Below are 14,499 nucleotides of genomic sequence, written 5' to 3'. Positions count from 1 at the left end.
GGAGGAGCATGTTGTGATTGACACTCTCAGAGGCAGTTTTTTGCAGGTTGATCCTCTCCAAAACTGTTTAAATAAAAGCTTGAAACAGTTTCATGCCTAACCTTACTGACTATTTATCTAAAGCATATCATTTTGATACCATGTTCTACACATGTACTCATAATCGGCATTGGGTAGATGCCGGAATATACAATCTGATAACATTGTGCATGACACATAAGAATGTGAAGGAATGAGCTGGTCCAAAAATCAACAGTTTATTTTTAAGTAACTTAAATACAGTTGCTCATTATGTACTTTAATTACACACTGTACTTTCAACAATTCAACAATAAAAACATATTGAATTTAAAATCTAAATTCAGGCAAATTTGTCTAAAATTAGTTAGAAATGCAATCATATAAAATATATGTATTGAAAAGTGTAATGTTTACAGCTTGTTACATGTTTAGTTTAATCTTTATATATTTAAAATATAAAGATTAAAAAAAGAGTTTAATTTCTATAATCCATGTCGTCAAGATTAAATTACTTATAAGAAACCAATTTGTAGTGACTGAGTAATGCCATTACATTTTATTGAAATTAGTCAGTAATTTTAATACAGACCTGACGATGTAATTAGTAATTAATTTAGAAGTAATACAATCGCCAGTTAGCACATCGTGCTGAGTAACAGATCATCAGGCTTGCACAAATGTATGGCGTCCATGCTAACATTTCACTAGAGGACATACTCAATCATATTTTTTCATACGTTTGGATCCAGTTGTATGTTTACATTCGGTGTAAATCAGCCAGATAATGTGAACTCGGGGTAGTATATACAGTATAGGCCTAGTTTATTTTCCTGTATTCCGTCCCAAACCGCCTCAAATCTGAAGACATTCGGCGAATGACATCACAGTACAGCGAAGGCTATGTAACCGCCATGCCTCTAGGCGGCGCTAAATGAAGCGTTTCATCTGTCACGCAGCATCTTGAGAAAAGGGCGAACGATACCCCGGGAGGCTGGCGCAGGAAAAGGTTTGTGCTGTTAGATAGAAATATTAAATTAGGTGTCTAGGATTAAGGTTACATATTAAAATGACATGCATAAGAATGCCTAGATCTTGCTTTTATTACTTTTTTTTCATAGAAGCGCGTGCATTAATACCGTTGTTCCCTGAAACCATTTGGATTAGCAAACATGCTATCTACTGCTTTCTTATGTTCGGCATTGTAAACAGGAAATTCAAATGTGTGCAAAATTTCTATTTAAATCTTTTTTGAGTTGTTGAAATGTTGGAGGATTTTGATATGACTTCTTTTCCTCTAGCCATGCCATGATATGTTCTGTAACTAGAAAAGCAGGTGTCTTGCATATTTCTGTGTTTGTGTGTAATAGAGAAAGATTGAGGTGAGTGCGTGTAAAGGACAATGTGACTTTTTGTAAAAAAAATTCACCCTTTGTAAAGATATCACTCACAAACGTCTTGTGGTCGTGGAGAGGAAAAATATGTTCAAAATTCTTTTATTAAAGTTGAATAAACTGGGAGACCAGATTGCAGGAACACAGTGTGTGTTTTCACATTACACAGCCAAATAAAGCAATAAAAGGGAAAAATCCACACAACATACTGCTTTATAAACTTCAAAATGATTATTAAAGAACAAACATCAGTCATTTTCTACTGATGAATTAAATATAGAATCGTAGGAAATGTATAACCCAGTCTGTCAATATGACAGGTCTTTCATACCTCAACATCTCATCATGTCACTAAAAGGTAGTCATGTTCTTAACCTTACCTTCACAGGGAAGTCCCAGGAATGCCGAAGAAATTCCAGGGGGAGAACTCCAAATCGGCCACTGCGAGGGCCCGGAAGGCCGAGGCGAAAGCAGTAGCTGATGCACGCAAACAGAAGGAGCTTGAAGATGCGCTCTGGGAAGATAACGACAAGCGTGTTGCAAAAAAAGAGCAGAGGAAGGTAAGACTTTTGCCTTAGTTTAAGCACTCATATGCCCAAGAAAAATGGCATTGGCAGCACTTTGTATAAAATCAGTAAAGATCCATCACAACACCTTGTGGAATTGCAAAGTATAGTAATGAACACAAGGTGGCAGAAAAGATCTTACTCTATTTCATAGTCAAATCTTTGTCCTAATATACTTTCTGATATGGAAGGGTTTTTCATACGCTGACTCTACAGGCTTGCACAAACAGGATTAAATAATAATCAGAAGTGCCACCACGCCAATGTTTTCCTATGTTATGTTGTCTAACAATCATCTGCAGTTGGCTGCTAATCTTGTATCTGAATGGCACAGCTGTCTTCCTCGCTAAAGCAGCAGTCTGAGTAGAACACAATAGATTAATACATTGTGAGTCGGGTTTAAGGTTGCTCAGGAAATGAGGATCTCGCAAACAAAATGAAAGCCGAAGCCTACTCGTTTAATGTAACACCGACATGCAAGTTCTAATATCCTCTATCAATCATGCCGTGTATTGATGAATGTGTTAACTGTCGGTAATGGAGTCTGTTCGGAAGCTTGATTTTGAAATTGATATGTTGTAATTGGAAGTTTGTGATTGGTTGTTTTTGATGCAACCAAATTCTATTTTATTATTTTTTAACCTACCCCTGAAAAGATATACTATATTATAAAGCTATTATGTTATATTTTAAAGGACTAGTTCACCTTCAAAATGAAAATTCTGTCATTATTTACACGCCCTCTTGTAATTCCAAACATGTATGACTTTCTTTCTTCTGCAGAACACAAAATAAGATATTTTGAAAAATGTTGGTAACAGAACAGCACAGACCCCCCATTCACTTCTATTGTAACCAAAGCAAGTGAATGGGGGGCTGTTTACAACATTCTTTAAAATATCTTCTTTTGTGTGTTCTGCAGAAGAAAGAAAGTCATACAGGTTTGAAATGACAAGAAGGTGAGTAAATGATGACAGAAGTTTCATTTTGAAGGTGAACTACTCCTTTAATAGTAGCCTATTTGATATATGGATAGCTAGATATCGATCGAGCCTTTTAATTATTAGAAGATATTTTAAAAGTTTTCGCATTCCCCTTTCTTCCCCCCCAGCCGGTCCCTATTTTCCTCCATGTCATTCATTATTCAGCTGGTGTTGGCATTTGCAGTCAGCGTCAGCACTGTTGGCATGATGTGCCAGCCTACTAGGTTAAGTGCAGCTGGTAAAGAGCTCCTCACGCCCTGTTCCTTTCCTCCTGTTCCTTCCATCGCTGCCATCTGATCCCTGCTGGCCTAACAGAGTCAAACCGCTGTTATTTTACAGCAGCCATTCTGCTAATTACACCCCATGTTCCTGGGTCACTGTAAGGGTCCAGACGAGCTCACCTGCTCCGAAAACACATTGATTTGTCTTGTCATTATTATAACTGTCTGTGACTCGATGTCGATCAGGCTGTCAAAATGTACTGAACAAAATGTATTGTCACATGTAGATTTACAGAGAAATGTCAAGAGAGACTAGCGTATCTTGGTTTGCGACCTGCCGTGCACTTTATCTGTGTCACACGAATGACATTTCAGCCTCTGCTAAACATTTGAAGGTGTCATCTCATTACGAGTATCTCCTTACTGTCATGTAACTATTTCTTTGGACATTATCAACAGGAAGGTGGCTGGGTTGATAGGATGTGGCCAGCTAAGACAAGCACTAATCCTAGTTACCATTACTTACCCGCCTTGCTGACGTAGAGTATTTCTAAACGGCCAGGAGGCGTCTCTAATTTCTTTACTGTGCTCTGCAGTTTACACTTACATTTGCTTAATGATCGTCAGGCCGGCTCGATAACATCAGTCCAGTCGTAATTTAAAAGAGTGTGTGCGTCTGTATACAGGATGATAAGGAAAAGAAGCGGCTGGAGGCTCTGGAAAGGAAGCGAGAAAACCAAAGGCTTCTTGATGAAGAAGATGCCAAGATAAAGGGTAAACAGACAAAAGAAACACCATGTAAAGTGACTCAAGCCCAGATCAAGGAGAACCTTCAGAGTAGCCAAAATGTTAAAGAAATCGAGGAAAAAGGTAAGAGGCTCGACCACGTGCAAATTCCGTTCCAAATTAAATTATGATCACGGTGACATAACAAAATGTAGCAAATGCTGATTAAAAAATCACTAGTGAAAATTTATAGTATTCATACTGAGCGCAGTGCAAAATTTTGCTTTAATGTCCAACAGAGAAAAGCCACTTGGAGATGCCACTCGAGGAGAACATCAATCGAATTGTTCCAGAAGAAGGCACGGTGGAGGCACGGACCATTGAGGATGCCATCGCAGCTCTCGGGTATCCTACAGTATTAGATGAAGATGACTATTGTTTTAATAAGTCATTACATATCTGAAGTCGTATCAGTAACCTGAAATGCCTGTATAAATCAAAAGTTTACGCCATATAAACACATTGTTTGAAATATCAACCATAATTTACCAACAATTTGTCTGTGTGAATATCTAAACAGATGTAGTTCTTTGTATGTCTTTTTCAGAATAAGGCTTAACCCAGACCGTATCATTTAATAATGATTTGATAACGTTCCTCTGTGTAGCAAGTTTAAGACATTGTTCTACAATTGGATCATCCTTCAGTAATTTTTTCCTTTTTTTAGCACTAAGGAGGATGTGGATCGACACCCTGAGCGCCGCATGAAAGCCGCATTTGCAGCGTTTGAGGAAGTGAACATGCCGCGTTTAAAAATGGAGAACCCCAACATGCGGCTTTCACAGTTGAAACAGCTGCTGAAGAAGGAGTGGACAAAGTCCTCTGAAAACCCCCTTAACCAGCATGTGGCCTCCTACAACTCTAAGTAATCCAACATGACGGCACTAAAAGTCCCCCTGGCGCTCCACACAGATCCTAATAGACACAGACTGCACCCAGATTTAATTTGAAGATAAAATTAGGAAAGATGCATGCACAACCTTTGTTGATTCTTTCTTTTATTGATGAGCCATCTGCAACCCATGTATACAATTTTATAAATTATTTAACCTGATTTACTCATCTGTTAATCCTTGGCCAGTGTAGAGCTACCGAGAATGTTTCTAGTTTGGTTTGAGTAAACGCAGAGTGGATTCTTGACTAGCACTTGTGTTGAGCTAATGAGGTAAAGTGTGGTTAACCTGACCTTTTTTCTGTGCTGTGGTCATTAGGGTTCATCTTCTCGCCTGTGTATGGAGAAGAGATGATAATTGAGCTAAATTCAGATTTCTTATTGATTTTACGTGGCTCTTTGTTTTGAAACTGCACTTTGGACCTTATATGGACAATATCACCATATCCAAGGATGAGTGGACTAATAGCCTTTGGATTCCTATTCATGTGCATTGACTGGCTGCTGTAGTACAGTACCGGTGCCGAACAACGCTAATGCGTTTCTGGGCTTGCTTTGCGTCTTGTGGAGAAGAAAAACTCAGTAGCTCTTGGAAAACTTAAATAAAAGAGGAAATATTATTACATTTGTTTTCAAATTTCCTTTCTAAGAAATGGCGACAGCTTTACTTTTTACATTTATTTTGCTTAACCCTGGTATTTCTCACTGAATTTCTTTCATCCTGTGTTAAAGGACACTAAAAATGTCTGGTTTGTTTTGCCCTGACTAATATGGCAGTTGTCTTTCATGCAAAATAAATAATTTCTATTAACGTAAAAGTTCAGTAACGGAGGAGCAATCGGCCGAGTCATATCGAAGACCTAATATGTCATTTCTCATAAACATCATTTTAAACTATTTCTATAGGGGAAAAACTTGCATCTTTTGTGTCCTCTGAAGTTTTTCCCCTCACAACCACAAAAGACTTGAAGATGAGGTGATTCTTTAAACATACTCTGGGTAAATTTGCTTTTAATAACATCTCTGGTAGTACACAAGCAGCAGACATTAGATGGTCACTGAGCCCTAAGGGACGTTCTGGAAGGAAATGAAATTAGCCTGTAGGCTGGATAATTCCCAGCAGCCACCTTTATCCTCCGCAATAACACTCTTTAGCACTTAAGGTAATTTATGGCTATAATGTATCATCAAACACAGTCAGACCAGGGAAGCCGTGGGTCATTTAGAGATTTGTTTCGCGATAACCTTGCCAATACTTGCTGCTGTTACAACATCTTTTCCAAGCAGAACGTCTTGCCTGTAAAATAATAGTTATTGTGAAGTGTAATTGTTAAACAAAAGCTTTCCAAAATTATATGTTGTCAATTCTCCGGATGGTTCCATGCATTGCGACATCAGGACGCAGTTTTATTTTTAAACCAATTTGCACGTTATTAGTCGTGACCCACTGAGAGTGTTAATTAAAAAAAACATCTTTCTTTTCACGGGGGCAGTTACTATATTTGGCTAATCTCTATTAGCAGCGCTGATTTATCATGCTTGTTTTATCAAGATCAGTTCAGTGACTGAATTAAATCCCAGGGTTTCTTAAGTGCAAAATTCTTTGCTAAACGAGTAGTCTACTTGCTAGATCAAACTGATAAAATCATCTGATACTCCACGCAACATAAAGAATCTAAGAGGGCGAGACCCTGCTATCTTAAAAAAACATTAGGACTGATAGCACGTTTCCCTTATCAAAGAAGGCTTGAGTTGGTTGATGTCTGTCTATGACAAAATGCATACAGCTGCAGAGAATTATTTTCAGTTTTTCTTTTTATACAATTTACACACAGCAAAATCACCAGTGTTAAAAAAGGTCAAATTAACTCTCACAGTATATATAATCCACACTTTGAGAGTGTGGATTATATACAGTATACTATACACTGTGAGTGTTAATTTGACATTTTTTAACACTGGTGATTTTGCTGTGCAGAATTTACTATTTATAGGTATGTGTTAAGGTACAATGATTATTTTCGTTTCATTTTGTGAACTACTAACAATATTTCTCCCAAATTTCAAATAAAAATATTGTTTCTATTTGCATTTATTTGCAGAAAATTAAAATTGGAGGAACAGGTTAAAATAACAGAAAAGATGCTCTGTATTTTTTCAGACCTCAAATACTGCAAAGAAAACAAGTTCATGTTCACTAGCAATACGACAATAATATTTGTACATGTATTAGGAAAAGTTCAAATTAATATAAAATATAATATAAAAAATCAGTTTTCATGTGTCTTGTTATGCAGCCAGTCTTTCACATTGCTGTTGGGTGACTTCATGTCATTCCTGAGGTTTGATTTGGTTGAAATTCAACAGACAAAGTGAAATGGCCAGAATACATATAGAAATGCTGATCAAATGAAAATTTGAAGTGGTCTCTTAATTTTTTCTGTATTTCTCGTGTTGTAGTCAGAGGCCTTTATACAGTATATACAGTTATTGAAATCTTGTTAACAGTATACAAAATTGTCTAATGATGTTCAGAAGTGCATTCTGTAATATTATATATGAAGAGTTTGTTTCCAAAATGAGAGAACTGAGAGAATTTTTTCAAAAATCATGTTTTTTATTACGTTATCAGGTTTTATTGTGTTAATTAGCTGTATTTTTTTGTTATTATGGCTAAAATCAAAACAAACCAACTGTAGTTTGATTGATATTAATTGGAATGCACAATAAAAACATGTTTTTTTTTTTTAAATGGAGTTATCTCATTTTGGAAATAAACTCTTCAAATACACTGGGGTATACACAAAAAATACTGGGTTATTTTCAACCTAGCCTTGAGTTGAAAAGGGATAAACCCAGCCGCTGGGTTAAATGAACCTAGAAAATGCTTTATATTTGATCCATAGGTTAAATTACAACCCAGTGGTTGGGTTCGTCCCTTTTTGGCCATTTTTTTAGCGTGTATATTTAAAAAATATATGTTTCATTCTTACTATTTTTCATACATTTTGTGTTGTGTCCTCCAATATAGCGTTGATAAATTATTTAACAGTAAAAACCATGAACCAGATATAGCCGTACATCCCTCAGAAACTACCCACTTTCCTTACATTGATTCCTTACATTTACCCACTGAACCCTTCTGTTTGTGTACATGTACACATCCAATATCCATGTTACCGTTCAACGTTTGGTGTGATGTGTGTTGGGCTTTTATCCGAGCTGCAGAGGGAAAGATAAGAGGGTTTGCGAAGGCCTTTGAACTGCTGAGCATCAATCGCAGATTTCTCTCCCATCTATTTCAACCAGTTCCTCATCTGCGGACCTCAATGTATTCGACTATCTTACCCAACCCAAGCAGGAGATACAATAATAACACCTGACACTTAAAGCAGAAAGTGTGGTACGTTTGCAACCTATCCTGTTTTGCAAAGCCCATTTCTCTGTGCTTCTTGTTTCTTTGTCTCCTTATCCATTTGCATGCCAACCCTTATCAAGCTGGGCTGTCCTTTCTTCAGACTGCATCCTAATTATACGTCTCAAAAGAGAGACCGGCCGACCCCCTACATCTGACAAGCGTCTGAGGGAAAAGCTGCTTGTCTGATGACTAAATCCTGTTTTCTCCAAAACGGCAACCGTCACTCAACCCTCACGTATGTTAGGGGATCCGAGTCTAACATGCTTGCTGGGGGGAAGGAGAAGGCTATTTCTGGAACTGATATGACGGTAAGGATCTCAGAATATCTGTTATTTATGCTTTTGGAAATTGCCAGTGTTTTATATCTGTTTGTCACAATCAATTTGACCATGAAAAGGTGTCTTAAAGCAAACTCAATCTTGTGTGCTCGGGCTCTTGGAAAGTTATTTAAGCAAAGCAATTGCACAACAGGTGTCACTCCTGAGCAAAATCTAGACGAATCTAAATGACGTTTTGCTTTGTACTCTTGAAACAATATGCATTGGGTTATAAAACAGCAGATTTCTTGAAAACTATTTTGGAGAAGCTGCGTCTTTTTTAATGACGCATAGCAGAAATGTTTTTAATACTGATGGCAGACATTTTGTTTTAACACGACCGCATTCAAATCTGGATGGTTAAAAATAGTTGTTTTGGCAAGGCAGGGTTTTAAGAAGGGTTTGTCTGTGTTTTATATATCATATTTATACATTATGTGTCATGCAAGAAATTAGCGTAAAATCTCTTTCCCGCCACCCAAACCCCCCCTCAAGGGTAAAGTAATGAACTCTCATCTGCTTGTGACAGGGCCTCCGTATCGTTCTTTTTTCTGTTGGACAGGATTGTGTTTTTATACAAAAGACAATACAGTTAGAAAACATAAACATCACACTCTTCAAAATAAAGATGCTACACAATGGCAATGGCTAAATGCTTCAGTCTTTAACAAATGTATAGCTGTTGCACAAAAGGTTTTTTGTAGAGGAAAGGGGGTTCTTTAAACCAGGGGTTTTCAAACTGGGACCCGGGGGGGTTTAAACCAAAGACAGCAAAATGTGTAAAATTCTATTGAAGATTATTACATTTTTATTTCTAAAAACAATATGTTGTCTTTATTATATCCCACTTACTATATGTCTAACAGTTTAAATGCTTCTTTATACCAAAAATGGATTTCTATTTTAGAAAGGGGGTCCCTCGCAAAAGGTTCAACATATTTGGGGATCCTTGGATTGTTAAAAGTCAAAGGATTTTAGAGAACCAAATAGTTCCTCTATGGCATCACTGTGAAGAATCTTGTGTAGCACCTATACTTTTAAAAGTGCACCGTATTAAGATGTTTTTTTATTTAAATTGTACTTTATACTTTTATAATTTATACTACAAACTATGAGGAACTGAAACCGCATTAACTGCTTTAGTGCATTATACAGCAAGCAATAGGTGCTCCCCAAAGCTGCTGATCTGAAGCAGTGTTGCTTTTTCTCAGCCCTGAATATTTCCAAAGAAAATGATCCTGAATCAGAAAGGTTTTTAAGTGAGATCTATACTTAGAGCGACTCTAACCTGCCGGTATCTGTGGGTGAGAAGTTCGAACACGGTTTAATGAACAGGCGGAATGGCAGAGAAGAGATATATAAATAATGCACGCTGAGACGCCCTTATATAAGAGATGTCAGCCTGATTGCTAAGAGAATTACTTACAGAGAACCGTTCACGCTTCTGTACAGGTTAAAATAGAAAGCAGATGGCTCTTCTGTTGTAAAAGTGATACGATATTAAATACCTGATAGCCCATAAAATTGCTCTGTTTGCACGGTGTGCTGTTTCCATTGAAATCCCTGAGTGGTTTACAAATTACAATCTGGTCCCTCAGGGGACCAGATGTCAAACTATCTATATGTGTTAAGATTATTTAATTGAATAATTACTGAAGACTGTTCTTCTGCCCCATCTGTACAAAATTATATGTATTATTCATTTAGGAATATAGTAGATATTGTAATGTGGCATAATTCAGTATATGTAGAAAATGTACAATGTGTTGTTTCCTTATTGGTCAACATATCCATGCTCACTTAATGCCAGCTAATGAATTCTGTAAATCCAGTGCCATTCTGGCTTTCAATGTAAGGTTATGTTCTAAAAAAGTGTATTTCTAAATGTCAAACCAGGTCACCTCTGCAGACCCACCCCCATATACACCTGCATGCAGGTCTCTGTACGTGGAGTGGGAAAGGAAAATGAATAATTCATGTGGCTGTAAGCAACATTGCCTTCAAAACCAAGCAAACGATACTTTATTCTGGCCAGCAGCGCATACTGGTCTCCAGGGCTAATTACTTAATGAAAAAGCTCAAATTACCAGCTTCCTTCATTGGTGCACCAGATCCACTCTGAAGTTCAACTTCGAACCATGTGTTTTGGCATCGGCCTCGCTGACATCTGCACTCAATCCTGTGAAAACCTACACCACTATCCTGAAATCTAAACAACTTTCCTCTTGTGTTTCAGGGCTTTTGAAATTGGTTCAGTGCTGGCTTAGGCGCGCGTGCTGGCTGAATGAATACAACTGAATAAAAGCGTGGCTTGTTGTTTGATAACATGAAGATGTAGTTGCTAGGTTTCATGGGAATTAATATACGTTCACTCTCTCGTCTGTTTGCAGGCCACCCGGAACGTCAAGAAGACCTCAGCATCAGATTCAGCACCACATATGGATTAAATATGTGATCGGCTGGTTGTAATAATCACGACATGATTCTGGACAACAGTTATTTAAATGACCAAGCTTTTGTTTCTATGGACTATAATGGTGAGGATGATTCACCAACCTGACCAACCTGAACTAAAAGGCTCTGCCCGTGGGTGCAACTGTGCTCAGCCTGGACACTGATTTTAATATTTCTCCAGTTCATTGGTCACCACATGGGACCGAACCAGCAGGATTTGCATCATCACCTTTAAAAAAAGGAGCAGAATTAAGAAGTGCATGGACTTTGTAGATGGACACCATGGACTTATGCTACGCATTTCTCTTCATTATTTTATTGTTTTGCATCTTAGTGAGCTCATTCATATAAACACTTTGAGTGTCACATGAGGGCGGTGCTCTCTGTAACTCCTTGGTGACGTGATGAGGCTGGTCTTGGTCAAACCTACCAATGAAACGGGCCTTCTTGACTCGACCGGTGCCACACGCAGTGAAAGGGTGTCGGATCATTGCAACGCAAAGCGGCAGTCGCAATCCGCCGCAGGTGAGGGGGGGATGCAGCATCAATACTCGGGAGCTGTCCATCAGCACCACCACCATCACAACAGCGCTTCCACCAGACCAGCCACCCCAACGTGCAGTCTGCCTCCACCGGTCCTAAACCAACGCTGCCCCTTGCCAAAGCAGAGCCAGAAACTGCCCAGTCCATTCAGTCAGGACGACTGCTCGCTGCAACGAGGCGGTCCAGCAGCACCAGTGAGAAGCCAAGGGAGCAACCCAAGTCTCGAAGACTGTTCCCTAAGTCGGCATCAGAGCATCACGCAAGCGGAAAGGTTCGACTCCCCGCGCAACCAGTGTCGCCACTCAGAGGCGGCAAATCCTTGCCAACGCCACGGCGCCTGGTGCCCTCAGAGTTCGTCACATCATTGCGGGAAAGCAGCGAATTGCCAACAAGACCGTTTCTCGTGCAGCTGCGGCTCGCAAGAGCTCCAGAAGCAACCACAGCAACGACATCCCACCCAGCCGAACCACCCTCCGCCGACGGAAGTCGAACCGCAGCTACAGGTCCAGCAGCAGCTGTTGGTGAGAAGCAGCTTGCCCAACTGCTGCGTGAGGGGATCCGGGGAGCTAAGAAGTCAGCAGCCTTGTGTGCTGCTGCGGCAACAGCAGCAACAAACACATGCGAAATGGCAACCGCGGTTCCTTGACAACGACGGTCAAAGAAATCATACCCGTCACTCGCGACAGTGCCATCACACCCGCGCACCCACGCCTGATAGATGTCAGGGGAGCAGAAACTCAGTTTCGCCGCGGACTAAAAGCAGCCCGCTGTCATCTGACAGTCGCCTGTGGCTCGAGGAGAGTAAACACAGACACGAAGGGCATAAGGTAATATGAAACATACTTAGTAATATCTGCGCGCGTCGCACCAAGGCGCGTGCGATGTGCAGCGTTTATGCGTGCGCTCTGCGAAGTTTATGCTTAACAGGTGGCCGATTTTTATCAATGCGCACTGATACGCAGGCTTGAGCTTGCTAGAAGACGAGTGCGGTACTGTGAGGTCATGCCTGAAATCACTTGCCGTTTTTAACACGCGATGTCGACAGCATAGACGCGCAGGGAAGGTTTGTAGGCATTGCATACTGGGTTTTGTGTTAAAATCGACAGCATAAGAACAGTGGGGGAGTGCTTTCAACAGGCGATTCGCGATTCCTGTGATGGCGTTTAGAGAGCTCTCATAGTAATTGCTATGTAGCTCTGTTGCGTTGCTTCATTCGTTCCTTCATTCATCAGATTTAGTCTTGGTATTGTGATCATTAGAATTTGTGCACTTCTCTATCTATCTATCTATCTATCTATCTATCTATCTATCTATCTATCTATCTATCTATCTATCTATCTATCTATCTATCTATCTATCTATCTATCTATCTATCTATCTATCTATCTATCTATCTATCTATCTATCTATCTATCTATCTATCTATCTATTTTACAAAATAAATACCGAGGGCAGAATGGCAAATCAGTGTCATTCATTCCCTCTGGCAGAGCCGACCCTGTTTTTGCCTCACTGTTCCATTTTCAGCCCTTGTAAGCCAGGGGAAAATCCCCTTGAGTGACACTAACATGTACTTCAGGCCTGTATAATTCATGACGGTAAGACTTCGCTGCCATGAGCACTGAGACATTAATATCAGTTTAGTTCACAATACACAGCAGATGGAGGTTTGTTGCATCACCAATATTTTCCCTCAAAACTCCCATAACGCTTTGTATGTTTGTGATATAATTTTCATTTATTGAATTGTCTAATAAAAGCACAGTTCCCAGCTGATGGGTGATTGCGGGAAGTCAAATAACCCTGGGAACTGGGAAACGCATGTATTTGTTTGTACATGTCACTCTTTTACTGTAGGAGAGCCATATTTCTGCAGAATTCTCACCACGGGGAGAGTGTAATTATGTAAATATTTACACGGGGAGTTTACGGCTAGGCATCTTCTTGATTGTGCATGAGAGGAAGTGCGTGTTGGGATGCGCCCTGGATGTTGCGGGAATGACTGGTTGGATACGAGCGAGCAAGCTGAGGGGAGAATCTGCGGGTGCTGGTGCTTTGCAGCTGCTGTTCTGTTGCTTAATCAAGGGTAATTTGTGAAGACTATAATTGGCTGTGCTCTCATGTCTCTGTGTGTATTCGAACTGAAACTAGCCTAGGGCTCTCTGCAATACCTACGGTGTGTGTGTCAGTTGGAAGCATGTCACGGTATGTTAGGCCCTATTCTGGAGATGGCATGGGTGATTAATAAAATAATATGTTCTTAAAGTAATGTAGTCGGGCAGCATCTTGAAATATTAACATTACAAGTAAAATAGTATTTCATCCTAATTTAAATATTCTGTTATCATTTACTCACTCTTGTGTTGTTGCAAAGCCATGACTTTGTTTATTCTTTGGAGCATGAAAGGAGACAGTAAGTAGAATATTAGTGACTGAATGTTAGTCCATGTATTATTATTTTTATTCCAGTAATCCCCTCTTGTCTCATTTAGAGTTTCATATCTAAGACTGTGCAGAGATTTGAACGACACTAAAGTCTGCAATTCTTGGTCAGAGATTTCAAACATTTCCTTAGAAACAAGATTCTTAGAAACATTTCTGTAGGGCCTATTTAAACAAAATAAATGTGACCCTGCCTGTGAAAACCCCGCTCAAGTCATTTTTTGTGATTTAGTGTTTCCTACATAAAATCATCTGACATAAAGGACATTCTGAGAAAATATAACCCTGATATCTTTAATGTTGACTAAGTAAAGCCATGTGAAAGTGTGAAATCATATAGTGAAAGAAATGGTTGAAATCAAACTTTATTGCTTGTTATGTCATAATTACATTATGAGACTTTAGCCTGGATTTCACAGACCGGGTCACAAATGAGACCTTCATTAAAGGGATACTTCACCCAAA

At 39.3% G+C, this 14,499-nt stretch overlaps 2 protein-coding genes across 2 annotated transcripts in view; both read left to right on the top strand.

The window, feature by feature from the left end:
- The first annotated feature begins 894 nt into the window (after positions 1 to 894).
- On the top strand, positions 895 to 5,483 carry ccdc124 (coiled-coil domain containing 124). The gene is made up of 5 exons (XM_057357655.1): positions 895 to 1,027; positions 1,801 to 1,972; positions 3,869 to 4,052; positions 4,208 to 4,313; positions 4,636 to 5,483. The coding sequence occupies exons 2-5, from the start codon at positions 1,814 to 1,816 to the stop codon at positions 4,835 to 4,837; spliced, it is 651 nt and encodes a 216-aa protein (XP_057213638.1). The 5' UTR covers positions 895 to 1,027; positions 1,801 to 1,813; the 3' UTR covers positions 4,838 to 5,483.
- A 5,928-nt stretch (positions 5,484 to 11,411) lies between these two features.
- kcnn1b (potassium intermediate/small conductance calcium-activated channel, subfamily N, member 1b) overlaps positions 11,412 to 14,499 on the top strand; it is a 28,136-nt gene continuing 25,048 nt past the window's right edge. Inside the window, exon 1 of the mRNA XM_057357533.1 lies at positions 11,412 to 12,419. Coding sequence (XP_057213516.1) covers positions 11,454 to 12,419 — 966 coding nt within the window. The 5' untranslated portion in view covers positions 11,412 to 11,453. The remainder of the gene's footprint in view (positions 12,420 to 14,499) is intronic.

The sequence above is a fragment of the Triplophysa rosa genome, linkage group LG17 (genome assembly GCF_024868665.1).
Source record: "Triplophysa rosa linkage group LG17, Trosa_1v2, whole genome shotgun sequence".
NCBI lineage: Eukaryota > Metazoa > Chordata > Actinopteri > Cypriniformes > Nemacheilidae > Triplophysa > Triplophysa rosa.
This window is presented reverse-complemented; position numbering and strand designations above follow the sequence as displayed.

Coding starts and splice junctions, on each gene's coding strand:
- ccdc124 (XM_057357655.1), top strand. CDS start 1,814: ATGCCGAAGAAATTCCAGGGGGAGAACTCCAAATCGGCCACTGCGAGG. Junction 4,053..4,207: donor TAAAGAAATCGAGGAAAAAG/GTAAGAGGCTCG, acceptor AATGTCCAACAG/AGAAAAGCCACTTGGAGATG. Junction 4,314..4,635: donor GATGCCATCGCAGCTCTCGG/GTATCCTACAGT, acceptor TCCTTTTTTTAG/CACTAAGGAGGATGTGGATC.